General features: G+C 42.0%; 1 protein-coding gene across 4 annotated transcripts in view; it reads right to left on the reverse strand.

The window, feature by feature from the left end:
* Positions 1-14,994, reverse strand: part of LOC139662574 (voltage-gated potassium channel subunit beta-2) — a 50,818-nt gene extending 35,824 nt beyond the window's left edge. For 2 of the 4 annotated variants that reach the window (XM_071541263.1, XM_071541262.1), the window contains exon 1: positions 8,855-9,315. In XM_071541263.1, the coding sequence (XP_071397364.1) occupies positions 8,855-9,315 (461 nt within the window). Of the gene's footprint in view, positions 1-8,854; positions 9,316-13,876; positions 13,919-14,917 lie in introns of those variants that run through there. The other 2 variants (XM_071541266.1, XM_071541268.1) reach the window with 2 other exon arrangements.
* Positions 14,995-17,900: the final 2,906 nt, after the last annotated feature.

Here is a 17,900-nt window from a genome sequence, read left to right on the forward strand (position 1 = left end):
TCAGTCAACAGCTGCACTGATTGGCTCAGTTAGAATTTCTGATGAGCCAGAAATGATAACCTGCTGTGACTGTGGCATTTGCACTCATCCACCCTGCTTGTAGTGGCTGCACCTACAAGGCTCTGTTTGATACTTAAATTAGAGCTGTGACTTTGGATTTGAAGTAGATCAAACTCGGTCTGGATTTGATATTTACAAATGTATTTATTGATATTTTATATTTCAAATAGCCTATATTTTGCCAGTGACATGCAGTGACGTGTGCTTACAAGGGGATGCCATCATCTCCTAGATGTAATAAAACACATTCCATGCTGTAAATATTCCATTTTGCCTCCTGGTCTATTTCTGTGTCTATTTTCCTGTTTAGTCTTGACCACTCACACTAACAAATGTGTAATACATAAGACTGATAAATGTCATGATGCTTGTTTAAATGCCAGTGGCTTGCACTCAGTCCAGTCTGTTCTTGTTTAACTGGCCTGAATGGACGTCATTTAGTATCTTCACCTATTCAGAGTCCATGAAGCCATGTGTACTGTAGGGAGTTGTACTGTACCAGTCTGAGAGGAGCTGCTGTCACGAGGCCAGAGTTTGACTCAACCAGTGTCAGGGAGTAGGTAAGGTGACAGAGGCAAACAGACAGGCAAACAGAACTATCTTCCCAAATGAGAAGTTGCTGTAGAGCCACATGAGATTATGTAAAAGAAAAGAAAACGTTCATCACAGAGAACTACTATGAAAAACTTTTGCAAATATCCAGCCGTATGTTTGCTAGGGCAGATCAGGTCATGCGGTGAGAGGCGAGCAGGCGACTGGAGGCCTGACATCGGGGGGAAATGTTAAATGCGATGTTGAGAAGCCAGGGCCACGGGCTAACATCCACAGAGATTCACACTGTTTGGGCACACACAGTGGATTCCCCCCCCCCCCCCACCATTTCAACATGTGCATGTCAGAACTCTCTTGCGCAAGGGACACGCAGAAACGCGCGGAGATGTGGGAGGGGCTGTACAGCGGTCTCACAGATTCAGGGCCAGAAATAGCCTTTCCCCCTAAAGGGGCCCGGGGAAAGCGGGGAGAAAACAATGCCAGCCATGCCTGTCCTCTACGCCGGGGCGGACTGGAAAGAAGAGCTCCATTTAGCTTAGCACAACCCCGAGGATCGCCGGCGATGGGAATTCATACCGGACAAACACACGCACACACACACACATGCAAGCGCAGAGTGCTTCCTCCGATTAGCCCCGGGCACCATTAGTTCCATAGTGTTATCAGAATAGACTTGCGTACAGGCCCGCGCCTCTCTAAGTCCTATATGGTGTTTGTGAGGCGGAGCTCGAGGGCCCATCGGCGGCACTGGAGCGAAATGCTCCTCGCAGCCTGCGGGACGAGCGGTCGCAGAGCTCTTGGACAGCCTGAATATTCTCTAAAATGTTTATGTGATTAACTTTACTGTGTTTGAAAAGGCAATGCCAGTATTTTTGGATTTTCATGCCAAAAGATTCAAAGTATTCAGTGTTTCCGGCAGATTTGTATTCTTGTCGGGGTGGAAAAGCCTCTGAAGCAGCATTTAGACCATCATGGGACACTAAAACTCTCCACTGAACCCCAGACTGATGAAATTCTTTTAGTGTTAGCAGCTCTTTAAGGCAGTGACCCACCACACCTATTCAATTGTAGGGAAACTCTGTGATACATTACTGCCTATAAATGAAGAATTAATTTATAAGAACATCATTGATCAATTAAATTATAAAAAAAATAAATGTGTAAAGAAAATAAAATGTCATGTCAGGTTTTCCAGACATTTTCTGCAGTTGTGATCAGAGAGGAACCTCCATCATATCAGAGGTGGACGCCAATATTCACCCCATATATTGGTCTATCCCCAGTTAAAAACAACAACAAACAAACAAACAAAAACAGAGCCACTAGCATCCAGTTCACTTAGTGATCTATGTGTAGAAAAACCCATTTTATCTACTGTCAGTCAGTATCAGCATCTCTTACATTCATATTGTCAAATAAAGTCAAAATGACAACTGACATAGTCAAGTCCTTTATCACAAGCATGTCTCAAAGGGATTTACATCAGTTGTTGTTTTTTAAATAACTGTATGAAATCACACTCTACATACTCTTATCCTCTACAATGATGTTTTTAAGTATATATAAAAAAAAAACCTTCAAGCATTTGCTATTTTAGGTGGCAGGAAAAGAGTGGATATGGCCGCTTTAATCTTCTCAATTCTGAAATGAGGATTTCATACATTCAGTGTGTGTGTGTGTGTGTGTGTGTGTTTTTAAGATTCAGTTACATAAGAGCATGTAAGAGAATCTTCCCCAATTCATTCCAGAATATTTCCCCCAGAGGCCAATCCGCCATTAAATATGAAAGAGGAAAACAGAAAGGGATGGAGGGAGAAAGGGAGGGGAGCGAGGGCCACTTAATTAAGGAGCAAGTAGAGCGTAAAAGAGGAGGACCCTGCAACGAGGACGGAGACAAAGACAGAAACCCAAGGAGAGGAGTGGACTGGTGATGTTGAATGTGCACAATTACTGTACCCCTGAAGAAATTAAATAACCTCACAGCAGTGCTTACAGGAGGAAAGTGTCTGAAGCAGTCTAAGAAGCAAGAAAGTATTCCAGCCCAAGTCCCATGGGATCATTTAAACATTATCTCGATTGGATTACATATAGGGAAGAACACATTTTACACATAAGAAACCTTACTACCAATCTGTATCCCCTGGTCAGACAATGAGGATTCATAAATATATCGTAAAACAAATGGCATTAAATGGCAACAGAGGCAAGAAACAGCAAGTATTTAATATCAAGATTTGTTTAAAATTATTCTCTCTAGTATCTCTAGTAGTGCTAACTTAGGGAAAGCATCTAAACATGTTCCTTGTGTTTTGGAGTAGAGGCTCTGATTAACTAATAAGCTGCATCTGCTGAACATTTCCGTTATTATACTGCCATCTGCTGGACTACAGGACAACTGCAACACTGCAGACAACTTGAGCATCCAACACAAAGGTGTCATAGTCATTTTCGGGTTTAAACTACACAAGACAGTAAAGATGGTCACCAAAGTATTAGTTAATGTCACATGGAATTAGTCATGAATGCTTCAATGTCAATGCATATTAATGGCCACCATGAATAATAGTTTGTAAAATCAACTTAAATTCAAGAAGAAAAAAAAACACATGAAGTTCACATGGGAATGCACGTGTTTCACCTGTCATTTTATGTGAAAGGGTCAGTATAGATGAGTTTAAATATGAGCACTTCAAAGCTGAAAAATTCACTAACAGCACTGCTATACCACAATACTGATTCAACCTATATCCAGTTCATGGATGGTAGGCTCTGGTAGGTCTTTCCTGGGAAAAAACCTTTGGCACACAGGATGTGATGTGCTTTTTATGTTTCAGGTTTGTTGGGAATAAATAGCAGAAGAACTGGGTAGTTAGCATGAGCAGTGATAGCCACCATGTCTGAACAGACAAAGAAAAGAGCGCCACCTACAGAAACTTAAACTGCATCAACAGAAAATCCAAGGAAAAAGACGTCACAGTACTGGACACACTGTTTGATTGACAGGTGCTCTGTGGGAAGTGCAGTGCAGAAACACCACAGCAATGAGTGCTGAGCAACAAAGATGGAGACAAAATAAAAAAATAAAAAACCGTAACTCAAGCATTACCACTTTAAAATGTTTTTTTTTAAATAAAGCGGCAAAGGTCTCCACCATGGCCTCGAGTCCTGAGAATCAGGGGTCCACAATCCACCCACAGCTAAACCAAGCATTAGTAGAAAAAAAACAAGTTAAAGGATGAAGTAAAATTCTTTCAAATAAAACTGATTGAAAAGTGCCAGCTTGACATTCACATTTTCAGCCATTTCTCCAGAGGGACTCGGACAATAGTCCTGAGCTTCTGAGGACGGACACTGCCAGTCCCAGTATGGTCTGGATGAGATAAAGCTGTGCTTGGGGTTCAAATGAAAGGCCTTCAAGGGTCCAGACCAAGAAGAATGAAAAAATTGAAGAGTTGCTCTGTACTGTGTATATATATATATATATATATATATATATATATATTATTATTTTTTTAACTCTGTAGCACTTTGAGATTCTTTGTGAATGAAAAGTGCGATACAAACAAAGTGCATTATTTTATTATTACTCCATTCTGTAACTTAGTCATCAACATCCAGTTTTATTATGTTAATCCAACACTCCAATATCAATCTTCAGTATCTTTCCAGTCACATCTCCTTCATGTATTCCTATTGTGGTGTGCAGCACACTCCCAGTGGATGTGTGCTGCCTAGGCATTAGCCAGAACTAGCCAGATAATGCTAGCTTTGTCATGTATTGAACTGTTTTTAATGAGGCCAGATTTCTGGTTAAAGTTAAAAGATAAAGAGACATGAAAGAAACCATTTTGAGGACACCTTTTTCAACAACCCTGTCAGCAAGGGACTGCATGTATGGCTGTTGTCCCCATTGGATTATATGACTCACAAACTACTTGTGCTCATTTTCCACATCAGTATCTGGTGGGTTTTATTTCCCTCATACAGTAACTAAGTCAGAGAGCCCTGTTTGTGGCCCTTAGAGCAAACACTTACATGCTGCAACTGTGGTGAACAAGTCCACCCGTCTGGAAATACTCAAATGGGCTCATATCTGGTGAAGCCTTGTCCATCCATACCATTAACATGTTCTTCACATCAGTGGGAGGCAACTTGTTTTTAGCATATAGGCTAGTCTGCCTGTATGCTGCCATTAGAAATGCTTTATGGCATGAGGACGGTCAGTCAGAATTATTATGTTACCCATTGAATTTAATCTCTAAAGGATTTTTTTGTAGACCAAACCCATGGCAGAACATGCACCATACACCAGAAGAAGAGCCATACAAACCTTTGTCAGTCTGTGTAGGAAGATGTTGACCTGACACTCTACTTTGAAATCAGTAGCTACTAACAACTTGGTCTTCCAAATCTCTATGTTAAACATTTTCTTGAAGTGTCTTAGTAACACATGTGATGCAAAAAATTAAAGACAGATTTGAACTGAACTGAATCAATATATGGCCTTGACAGCATTCTTTCTTTCTGAACTTGGAGTCAGGTCACAAATAATCGAGGGGAGGAATCCACATTCAAACATTTTTTACATTACAACATTATTTCTAAGGCATTTCTCCTTTAGGGCTCAATTCAGGCTGCTCAAAGTTCTGTGTGTCTTAAACAGATTGAGTCTGTTTGAGCCATTCCTATTCAGACTTGGAATATTCAGTGTGCAAACTGAGTATTTTGGGCCTTGACTTGCACACAGATTTTGTCAAAACCTCCCCATCAGTATTAAAATCGGTCCATAGACTTTTCACATTTCCATTTTCACCTTTCCATTCAATTTTAGTTCCGGCACACAAAGATTGAGTTGGCGACATGTCCTTGGGAGGTTAATTAGATAAATAACTTATTATTAATAAATAATAATATCTACTTTACAAAATCTGAAAAGGATTTAGGCATTTTTGTCTATAAGAAACCACTGAAATAATTTATCAAATGACAACTGCTTTCTACTTTGTAACATAAGCTTAAGGCCATGTCTGCATCAGATACCAATTGAATGTTCATGCTGAGTGCCGTCTTTTCCTATTCCTGTAAATTTGCTGCGTCTTACTGGTCACATGTGTAAAGCTGATATATATTTGGAAGGCAACATGATGGAAACTGTCCTGTCATGTGTTCATGTGATCATGTGTTTTTGCACGTCAGCCTATGTAACATATACTGTATACATTTATGTGTATGGTAATGAGCAGATGCTCTTTATAGATCTGAGGTATTGATTTACATATTTGTCATGTCTGTTTACATATTTATTACCTAATGTATAAATGTGAAAGTGGAAATATCTTGATTTACATATTCATCACCTCAAGGTCTCATCTTACAGGTTACAGATAGCAGATAATCTTACAGGTAACTGTGACTGTTGGAGTCAGTGCTTTGGGATGAAGCTTAAAAACCGACATAAGCACCACAAGCATGTTTAGAGCAACTTATTGGAACTCTGGAGTGTTTACTGCTTTAGTTTGGTTTGTTTGGCCAGGTGACAATAATCCCATTTGAACTACAGTGGTAAACCACACAATGATGTGAGTCTACTTCTAAGCAAACTGTGGTTCAGTTTGTTAGGAGAGAGAACGCTGTCTGAACCATTTAGAGAAAATAAATCCAAAACGCAAAGTTTTATGGGTATAAAGAGACGGGTGTTGACATCTGATAGCCAGCAGTTACTCATGCTTGGAAAGCCTAGCTTAACAAAATGAGCCGAGGGGCGGCGCAGAGAGGCTTTGTGTTGTGACCGGCTGTATTAGGCAGCTTTCCACTCACTGCACACGGTTACTGAATAGCATGGCAGTCTGACTCGGTCATTTTGGTGGTTTAGTGTGGTCTTTCCTGCACAAACTTTTAGTGAATCTGGTCCTAAATGTCTTTTTCTTGGTGTCTGGTGGGGTGGAGGTGGTGGAGAGGTTCAGCCAGCTTCCTCTGGATGGAGCGCTCACTCACTGTTGTTTAGGAGAAACTTTTGGATTTCACTCTTAAGTTTCGATTTGTCACTTCCTATGTGGAAAAGATTTTCTGACAGTGACACCAGAATAAATACTGTGAATCTACAGCATCTCATTCCTGGAGACGGGACATATTTCTCTGTTGCAGCCCCACTTTGTGATTTAGGCAGGTGTATTTTTACATAAAAATCTCGCCTAGCGCAGCTTTAATCGTCCAAAATGAGACATGCAGAAAAGAAAGAGAAACTGTTAGTCCTTGCTGTTAATTACATCTCAATATGCAGCTGATGACAGCATTAGCGATGTACTTAATGCTGGCACCGACGCTCGAATTACACCCAGCTGCATTTATAAATGAAAGTAATTGTATCCCGAAGCTGGGCAAAACATAACAGAGCAGCCGGCAAACTATTTACAGCCAGGTCAAATCATCTTCACAAACAATACCACCTCAGTAATTCAATAGCGCCACGGTCTTTCCTCCGTGAAGGACTGAGGCAGCGCTGGAGTTGATATCCTACACCACTATTTGGATTGAATGGCAACTGTCTTTGACTTCTGGTGGGCTAAATACTATCACAGCGGACACTCGTATCTTATTATTTAATGTTCCAATACATGCTGTGTTTCCAAGAAAACATTCCTCAAATGAAAGCGTGATGTGAGTGAATGAGAGCACTTTGTTCTCCAATTTAAATTCCAGAATGACACAGTGGCACAGTTTGACTCTGCCTGTTTGATTTAGTGCGGTGGCACAGAGGGTTAATAATCAGAACAGTTTAAAAGCTGGCCAACACCTGACTGCATGGTCAGACTCCAATAAACACTTTCTATTCTCTGACCCAGCCACTGAAAAACAACTCTGTGTGTGCGTGTGTGTGTGTGAGTGAGTGTGTGTGTGTGTGTGTCAGAATAAAGACAGACTTTCAAGGCTTAAGCAGGCGTCCAATGCTGTCGTGGGGCCATAAGCATTCCAGATTCAGCCTATTTGACATGAGAATTACAGTGTGTTGTAGAATACAGCTGAAAAAACATATCTGCTGTAAAGTCTTTTCTCAATAACTAAAGATGTTACTTGACTGGCCTATAAACGCTGTGGAAAATCAGACCTCAGGCAGCGTGACATTCAGCCAAAAATATGTTCGACTCCAAAGTCCAGGTAAAGTTACTTACAACAGTAAAGAGTACTTCAGTATTCAGTATGATTTGACAACTGCGCTTGTACTTTTTAGGTGCTCGGGCGGGTATGCATGATTGGAGTGAGTGAAACTATGTTGACTTTAAAAACTACTGTTGGAACTAAGAGAATTGCTGAACCAAATATTTAATTCATGCGTTGACTTAGCCACTACAGTTAGAAAATCACAAAGTTTCTTCCTGGTATGTGAAGGTCTACAGGACTCTGTGCATGCTTGTGACTTCTACTGTACTGCCTGGTGTACGAGTGCACACTGTATTTCCCTTATGCAGGGCTCTTGGGGCTCTGTCTCCGCCTAAACAGTGTATACCTTAATTCCCCTGAGTACTGCACATGGCAAAAAGCGTTTACACATGAACAAACAAACAAACAAACAAACACACACAGAGCCCAGCTCTTATAAATGTGCTCCTCCTGAGCACCAAGACTTTTCTGTTGTCTTACTAGTGGTTTCATGATGTTGAGTGTCACTGTTACCCTGACTATACAGTATATACTTACTATGTGACTCTTCTTTCCCAAAACCAATTCCTATTATTCGTTTTGCAAATCCCTGGTCCCTTGTCCAGCAAATTTGCATGTTTCCACTTGAAAACCATTTTAAGCGGGCCCTGGTCGCCCCTCACAACCCTGCTGTGGAAAAGTGACTATTGAATTTCATCCTGAGGCTTATTTGAGGTTAGCTAACACTAAGCTCATTACTGCTCTGGCCTTCACTTAACTCTAGTCATCTTTGACCAGGAGCACTGGTGACACATTTCTTTACCAGCCAAGTTGTTGGTAGAGGAACTATGAGAAGATTATACGGCCACATGTGAGTCAGAAATGCCAAGAATCTTATCATATGAACTCTAATGACGACAGAGAGGTTGTCCAACAACCTCTCCATTAAGCTTTTATATGAAACTCATTTCCATAAGTTCTTGCAGTGTTACCCTTTCATTACTCCTGGCACTTGTCATTAGGTGTATGGCCTTATATCAACCTCCTCCACATCTTAACCCAGGTCCACAACCCTGGCCTGTAAGTAAAACTGGCCTCATCTTACCTGTACCTCATGCCAGTGGTATAAGACACGCACTCCCTGAGTGACACATGGTTCATCTTGAGGAAGTCCTCCAGGTTTTTGAGCTGAGCGGCGGCGCGAACCTCCTGCAGGCGCTGGAACTCAGCCAGCTGGTTGCTGCGCTGCTGCCTCTCCTCCTGCTCCAGCGCCTGCTCCGACAGGAAGCAGCTCAGGCCGCTGCGCACGCTCTCGCTCATGGATGAGAGGGACAGCATCTTGCCTCCAGAGCCACCGCCGCCGCCGCCACCGCTGCTGATGCTGCTGCTCCGCCGTATCCCGACGCCGTCTCGACTCCCAGGCGGCACCCCTCCACCGCCGCCGCCCCCGGGCTTGGGCATCTGGAGGTTGTCGACAGGGGGAATACTCATTTGCCGGCTCAGGCGGCGCCCCCCCATGTGGCCGCCCCGCACCTCGGTCAAACTACTCCTGTGTGTGGCAAACATGCCCCAGGTGCTCGTGCCAAATCCGGCCAGAGCCACGGTCAAGCTGGTGCCACCAGGTGTGGTGGAGGTGGTGGAGTGTCAAACACACACAGATAGACCAGTGGACAGACAGACCTACCGTAGTGCAATCTGGTGTCGCACCACTGCTGCTGGAGCCAAAGGGGAGTGGGATAGAGCCATGGCTTTAAATAGCACCTGTTCCTCTGCTGATCTGAGTGGGAGGGTGGTTGAGAGGCCAACAGGACAATCCTTCCACCCCTCCCCTCCCCTCCCACCACCCCTAGCCCCATGCATCATGACCTATAATGTAATCAGAGCTGCCCTTCACTGTCCCCGCTCCCCCTCCTTTTCAGACCCATTATTCGACTCCAAACACAATGGCTCCTTGAGAGAAATGATAGGAGTCTTTATGGGTGAGTGAAGTAGGTGAAGAGCCCAAGTGCTTTGTTATATTGTGTCTTTGTGTGGATGAATGAACGTGTGCGTGATGATGGTGTCTCCAGGAGTGTGAGGTCCTCGTGCACACACTGGGTGGCTGGGGCAGAAGTCTGTGGTACTGTGGCATGCATGAGGAAGATTCACCGTGGGGAGGGATAGATCTGTGCCACCTGGAGGACTGAGATGATCTCTTGAGAACTGGCAGCCTCACAATTAGGTCAAGGTGCTCTGCTAAGTTGGGGTTAAGTATTAGACAACTAGAGCGGATGGAGCATAGGCCTGGATAATCAAACTGATAATGACACTGCAGCATTGGAAACACAACAGCCAAACTGCCCACACACCTTATCTGAATGTCCCTAAATAACTTGCTTTAAACTTTTAACTGTTTAGTGCATGTTACAAACTATAAAATGGGATTAAGTATCTTTAATGAGCCACTGCCCTTCAAATCATTCATTATGAAATCATAAACTGGCTCCGAGCTTCTGATTATGTTCAATTCATATCATGAGCTGTCTGTCTACATAAAAGTTTCAATAAGCTCAGCTGCACAAATGAATGGGGCTACATACATTTTTGTAAAACACAGCATATTGGACATGGTGTAGCTCAATTTCTATCAAACTGGGACATGAATCAGCCAAGTATGCATGTTAAATTCCTATGGTATGATGTTCCCTTTGCAGTGATTTGGAATTTAACATCACAAGCTAAGCTCACAAACCCACAGATAGTAAACAGCAAACATACAACCACACAATCCAACCTTACAATGTCCTTTCACATACAGCTCAGGACCACTACTGAGAGTATCATCTCTGCTCCTCCTGTGCCTCTCTGTGCTTTCTCCTTGCTGAAAGCTCCATTTTCCTAACCAGCCACAGCAAGCTCCTCTACCAGGAGATGCCAAACTACTCAATATTTCAGGACCCTCTCTTCCCCTCCTGATGACTACGATGGAACATATCGTCTGGCAGCTTTCACTGAGGCTGAGCAGAGGAACAGCAGCATCCCAAGAAAGAGAGGAAGGAAGAAAGATAGAGAGAGAGAGGAGAGAGAACTGCATCTCCAAACATCTTGGACACCCATCATCTTCCTCTTTCCCCTAGAAGACATGTCAGTACGGCTCCATAGAGTACTCCAGACATGGGCAGCATAACCATGCAACATCCATCCTTTCATCCCTCCCTCCATCAGTCCATCCTCAGCACTTTCCCCGCTACTCACCCGGGCGCTTGGTGTCCGGCCGATGTAGGGGTTCTGGACCACGCTGCTCATGGTGGAGGCTGGTGGCGGCCAGATACAGCAGTACGTCTTTTACTGAGCCCAAAGCCGACCAGAGCAGCTTCTGGACCGCTAACAGTGTGGTTGTTGGAGGAGTTAACAATGCTGGGCTTTCCACCCCCTCCTACCCGGTGACACGGCACACAAGAAGCCCTATCAGCGCCCCCCGTCTGCACTGCAAAGCCCAGCAAATAATCCCACAAGTAAATTATTTAGCTTGACGTTGGCACTAAAAGCTTTTGATTGTCTGAAACAGCAAAAAGAATGCTAAAAGCCCTTCATTTTGCTTGTTCCGAGGGTGGCGTGTCTCTGTACAACACAAACTCTCTTGCTGTACGTCTAAAATGGACCGCAGCGCACTGAGGTAAGGGAATGTTCCTCTGTTCGGTTTTCAAATGCCACATTCCCTCTTCAAAGGGGCACAATGCAGCACCATGCAAAGCACAACACAGGCGCTACAATACTATCGTTTTATAACTTATATTCAGTAATGGCGCAATATCTCAAAATCTCAGCAGCAAAATTGTTGATGTATTATTCTAAATACATATTTGGATGAATTAAAGAAGTCTTACCTGCATATATGTATGAGTGTGAGTGAGTGTGTGTGTGTGTGTGTGTGAGAGAGAGAGAAAGAGAGAGAGAGAGAGAGAGACAGAGATTTTACTGATCTAGTAATTGGTAAAGGACAGGAGGGTTCTCACTAATCTAACTGCTTGCAGAGAAATTAAAGGGGCCCGAAAAGCAAAATCTTTGGATGGGGAAGTTAGTCGTGAGCCCCCTTCACACATGCAGCTTCACCCAGAAATCCAGAGTTGATATTCCACAAAAGTCGATCCAGCAATTTTCCACCCCTCAAGAAATTCCCAGGAATCTTCCTTTGCGATGCTAGTGTGAACAAAAGCCCAGGTCAAGCACGCAAAAGGTTACGCTTTCATGTAGAGTGAGCGAACCAATCACAAGAGACTTTGGGGTGACGTATTTCATTTTGTGACTCATGGCAATATTTGTTTGGAGCGGGAGAGTTGAATGTTTGACAACCAGTGAAATTAGCTTATTTTTTGTTTCCAAAATTATTATTAATGTCATGTGTGAACGCAATCTACATGGAAACTTTATGGAGAGTCTCTAATAGTGTGAACAGGGGAAACCACTAGCGCTGTTGGAAAAGTTAACATGGCAATCTTGCAGGTTCTATATTTGTGAAAGCGGCGATACTTTGTTGTGTTTTACTTATCATTTTCATTCCACAGTGAAATGAACATCTGTTTATCAAGGAAACCCTGGCCAAGTAGGTAACATACTGTACAAGAAGCTACAAAATAAAAGACAGCGGAACAACAAAAATATCAGATGTTCAAGACAATATATGAGCAATACAAAATGTGAGCATTGGCTATAAACATGTGTGCTCCTAAGCTTAGGCTACGTTCACACTACAGGTGGAAGTGGCCCGAATCCAATTTTTTTGACACAGATCTGATTTTTTCAGAGTAGTGTGAACACCAAAAATCACATGGAATCTGATCTTTTTAATTCCGATTTGGGAATTTGTATGTGGTCCTAGATCCGAAACATATCTGATAGGCAACAATGCAACCTGAGTCTGGCCGGTCAGATCGGAATTCATGTGTTTTTCATCTCACACTCCACAGCAGATCACTGGCATTGTCACTAACCCTTCAGAAAAAGATGGGGGACAGCAACAACGATAGAAGTCTTCTAAGAACTGAGTTTGTCATGTTTCCTCTAATTTGGCACACTTGACGGATGTTTGTATTTGTACTTTTTGTACTTTTATCTTTGTAACTTTAAGAGAGGTTTGTGTTCTTTTGTTTCTGACATGGTGTTAGCCTTTTGGCATAAATGAAGAACTGAATATGTCATGTTTCCTCTAATTTGTCATATTTGACGGATATTTGTACTTGTACGTTTTGTAGCTACTTTTATCTTTGTAACTTTAAGAGAGGTCTATGTTCTTTTGTTTCTGACATGTTGTTAGGGGTGTGGCACTTGGACACTGACTATGGCAACTCCCACCCTTGGATTCATTATCCAATAGATTTGAAACCCTGTTCAACCAATTATCCAATGACAATTGTACACCTGGTCTAGGTTGACTATATATGTTGTTTGCCTCATGTCTTTGTCCACTTTGACTCTGATGAGAAGACACAGTTGTGTGGAAACGTTAATCTGTTTGCACAATTAAAGGCTGTGAATCAATCGGTGTGCTCCAGTCCCTTTTGTTTTCTGGAAGTCTTCTTCATCAGCAGACAAAGTCTCATCCGACCTCCACTGCAGATAGTCTTTAAAATTAACCCTTAGACCGCAATTTCACCAGCTTCCATGATTTACCGTCTCACAAATATAACAATTGTTGTTGTTCTTTTGCACACAGTAGAGGTTTGTTCATACTGATGTCGGCTATGGGTCACTTTTCAAACAAAGACAAAAAATCGGATCTGAACATAATTCTCACCATCTCCCCTCACACTGAACCAGTGAATTTAGTGCTACATGAGGCCATGGCACCACTGCATACACTTGGTGATTCTCCATCCCAAAATGTCCCTCTAAGTAACTTGTCATCTTTTCTTCCAATAGTCTAATCTATAATTTAGTATAGACCATTTGTCATTGCTCCCTCCCCAGCTAAAAAAGCTCTGTGCATCCTCACTTTCTCAGTGTGTCACAATGGAGCATACCAGGCAGAGCTTGCTAATGAAATCAAGGGCATGTATGTCCATGTGTGTTCATATTTCACGAGCTGTCTGTTAACACATTTAACAAGTCACAAAGCATTCGGAAGCCATGCTGTAAAGGGTGAGCTTACCTATAAAACTGTAGCTGTCTTTTAGGGCTGCCATACCGTGCACTAGGGGCATGAGAGAGGAGTAGGGGTCAAACAAGGAGACAAAGAGAAAGACAATTGAAATGAAATTACATGACACAACATGAAAACTTCATCAGGTGTCCATAAAACATTTTTGCTGTCCACGGTGAGTGAAAGATTCATTTGAGTAAATGTCTATTCCTGGTGTCTACAGTCTGCAGTGTTGTTTAAGTAGGATACACAGGAGATTCAAAGTGTAGCTATGTATACGTTTATGACAGCAATCTTCCATAGTCCTTGCTCTGAACACAACTAACAAGCTTCTTAAATGTCTAACGTCATACGTCGTAACGTGTTATGCTAGGTTTTCTCTAGTATGAAGACCAGAGAAGAAGAGTGCAGACAAGTCCATCATGCTTAGCTAAGGTTGCAGGGACTGGAATCAGATTTGTTTTGACTCCCCCCACCGCCAAAATCTCTAACCTGGTGGGACGACAGGTTACCAAAACTGTACAATAAACAAGCTACTTGAGGTTTGCTTGTAATTGGGCAGTGTGAACCTCAACAAATCTGATAAAAAAAAAAGTTTTCCTCTCTTGTTCAGGCCAAAGAAAAACAACTGTAGGGATACATCTTGACTGTCTCTCTAGTGTGGACTAAAAAAGGTAAAAATGCCAAAAAAAGAAATAAAATACTGGGTTTTCCCTGGACTTCTACAAGTCTTTAGCTGTTTCCCCAGCTTTTACATGTAGTTGCACTGACCAATATGCATTTGGATACACGCCTAACACTCTGCACTCTTTTGTATTTGAAATGGACTTCACTGAAATACTCTGCGTGTTGTTTTACCATCCTACTGTACATACACAGTGCTCCACACTCAAAATGTGTCCCATGACATTGGATTTGTAAATGTAATGTTAGGTGGTGCTTTATATGATTAAAATGTATCTATGTGCTCTGCTGCAAATACGAATCCTCATTAAGGATACTGAAGTTTCCTAATGTAATGACAGTGCATGTGCTTCTGGTTGCTCTTACCTGTAGATCATGCCTGGGGAGGCATGCTGTCTGTGGGAGAGGCATGCAGGGGAGTCAGTGGTGGATTCAGGATACATGAGGCCTAGAAGAGAGAGGTAAAAGTGAGGATCCAGGCTCTCTCAACTCTAAGAAGAGAAAGCTCAAAGCATAGTTTAAAATAAAAAAGAATGAGCTCACCAAAACACAATTTCATTTAACAAAAGGCAAGACAATCCAACAGGCATAAAAGTGATAAATGTTGTGTTTTAATGAATTCTATGGATTCTATGTTTTACAGAATACAGAACTTTTTAAAGATGCTACCAAGATGAACAAAGTCCTATTGTATGTGGGGGACTCCAAAAACCTAGAGATATATCAGGGCCTATTAAACCCAAACAGTTTTTTTTTTTTTTGCAAATTAAAGTCCCATTTATTCTCATCTTCCATTCATTCTCTCTTTACTTAAAGCCCTGCTAAGTATTCTGAAGACTTGAGGGAAAACATCCACCAACATTCATTTCTTGCTTAGGCTACTATCAATGTAATTGTAAACCTGTGCCAATAGATGGTGCCATTCCCTAGTAGTCTGAGTAGTACTGTCTGTCTGGTTACTGCACTCCATTTATTTTGCATGGTTGCTTGGTAAAAATGTGACAATAACCTTTAATGTGTTGGCTGGAGACTTTGTCCAGAATGCAGAGCTTGCATGGATTACCATCCCTGTCTGGAGATTGTCTTCTTCTACATACTGTGTATACAGGAGTTAGGAAGGGACAATGATCCACTAATTCAGGTAAATGAATCATTCCTTTGAATGTTTTAAATTAAATGTGATTATTTCAGTTGGATAAACACTGGAACATGGGTCCACCCAAAACACTGGAATATCCTTCCATCAGAAACGTTAACCCTAATCTTTAACATTAGAAGATAAACTGCCACATTGACTTTTATTTAACCTTTATTTATCCAGGGAAAGTCAGCAGAGCTCCACACTCTTTGTCAGCCCATGCAGTTCATGCGGGGTCATCCCTATGTTCCATCAGCCCTATGTTCCCTCATGTATTTTTTTCCCCATCCAAATTAGGCCCTATGTTCCCTCAGCATCAGAGGGTTAGGGTTAGGGTTAGGGGGCTAAAGGGGCGAAAACATTACCTCATTGGCGGAGGTACTGATCTAAGGGAACATAGGGTTGAGGGAACATAGACACGCTCCCGTTCATGCAGTTGCCCATATTTTTCCAGCCGGCGTGGGGGATTCGAACCAGGGACTTTCTGGTCATAAGCCATCGTGTCTTACTTCTACTATCTGCACCCCTTTAAGGCAAAAATTCACTCTATTCATTGACACCAACAGACTAGTGTGAAAAACACTAATCTTCGAACATTGGCTTGAGCAGGTCATGAGAGCTGGGTGGGACAGCCATATAAACCTGACATAAGCTCCATGCACTAAGATATGCTGACACAGTCATGTTAAATTTGAGATCATATTTTAACAGTCATGCTTACTTTGAGTAGATATTTGGTGATACTTGACTGATACACAGTCGAGCAATGGAACAGCAGTGGAACAATATTCCACTTACACTTACTTATTTGAATGAGACCACAAAAAAGCCTGAAAACTGAAATTTAACACATTCATGAACATATTCAACAACAGATCCCACTACTGTGATTTTCAGTGGACCTTTGGTCCGCCTTTTAGATCATAATTTCGCCAAATAGCATTTTTATTGATAGAAGAGAACAAAGCGGAGGGATACCATCTAGTTCCTGTTTGGGAGACCGTATCTACTTTTATTTTTAAATACTAATTTTAGTGTAAACCAAAAATGGAAATGCAAAATGATGAAGGACCCGGGGTGCTTTAACGTGTTAAATGTCAGTTTTCAGGCTATTTTTGTGGCCTCATACAAATGAATGGGAAGTAAAAATCCCAACACTACAAACTCGTCCAGCTGTATCCAATCTTGGTGATTAGTTTATATTCTGTTTTCATGGCAGTCAATTGCCATATAACCCCGATGTTAAAACTAAGTGGAATATTGCTTTAAGTTTGATGTTCCTGCATGCGAAGCTGTTTAGATGTTTCAGTCCTCAAAGCAGAGTTAAACAACTCTCAACAGCTCAAGAAACACACTTAAGAACTGTATTTTATTGGTTTTGTTATGAATTCATACTATTTGAATTTATTTCTTTAAATTAAAAAATGATTCTGCCCTTGTTGGCTATATCTTAAATGACAAAGACCAGACTTATAGGGAGCAGGTAGAGCTATTTATCAACTGGTGTGACACAAACGTTCTTAACCTGAATATCGGCAGAACCAAAGAGCTGGTAATTGATTTTAGGAAAAAGAGAGAGGAGGTCACCCCTTTGTTTTATCAAAGGGCAGCAGGCAGAAATGGTCCTCTCCTACAAATACCTGGGTGTCCCTGTGGACAACAAGCTAACCTTGAAAGAGAACACCAATGACATCCTCAAGAAGTCTCAGTCCAGGATGTTTTTCCTTAGGAAACTCAGGTCATTTGAAGTGAACAGAAGACTGTATGTGTTTTATCAGAGTATTTAAGCTCATGTGATTTATTTATGCTGTTGTCTGTTAGGGGGGTAGCAGTATTACAATTGAGGATACAAATAGGATCAGCAAACTGATTAAGAAGGCGGGCTCCATTATGCCAGAATCCCTAGAGGTCACCATAGAGCGGAGGACGAAGGTACAAGCTATGATGCAATATGAGGATCGCCCTCTGTATGACACCTTCAATGATTTTAAGAGTAATTTCAGTGGCTGGTAATGCCCAGATGTTCCTCTGAAGGGTGAGGATATTAGGCTGAATAATGGTGCATATGCATCTGTTCACCTTTTTGCATCCAAAGCTTTTCACCGGTGAATCTGCAAAGTTTTATAAATGAGGCAAAAGCAAAGAGATCGTCATGAGACCTTCCTTTTCTCAGGCTGACATGCAGGGACATTGGCTATGACATCGGAATGA

This window comes from Centroberyx affinis, unplaced genomic scaffold (genome assembly GCF_046629955.1).
Source record: "Centroberyx affinis isolate AG114_WGS23_722 - 3 ecotype Tasmania unplaced genomic scaffold, CSIRO-AGI_Caff_v1 ptg003848l_1, whole genome shotgun sequence".
Lineage (NCBI taxonomy): Eukaryota > Metazoa > Chordata > Actinopteri > Beryciformes > Berycidae > Centroberyx > Centroberyx affinis.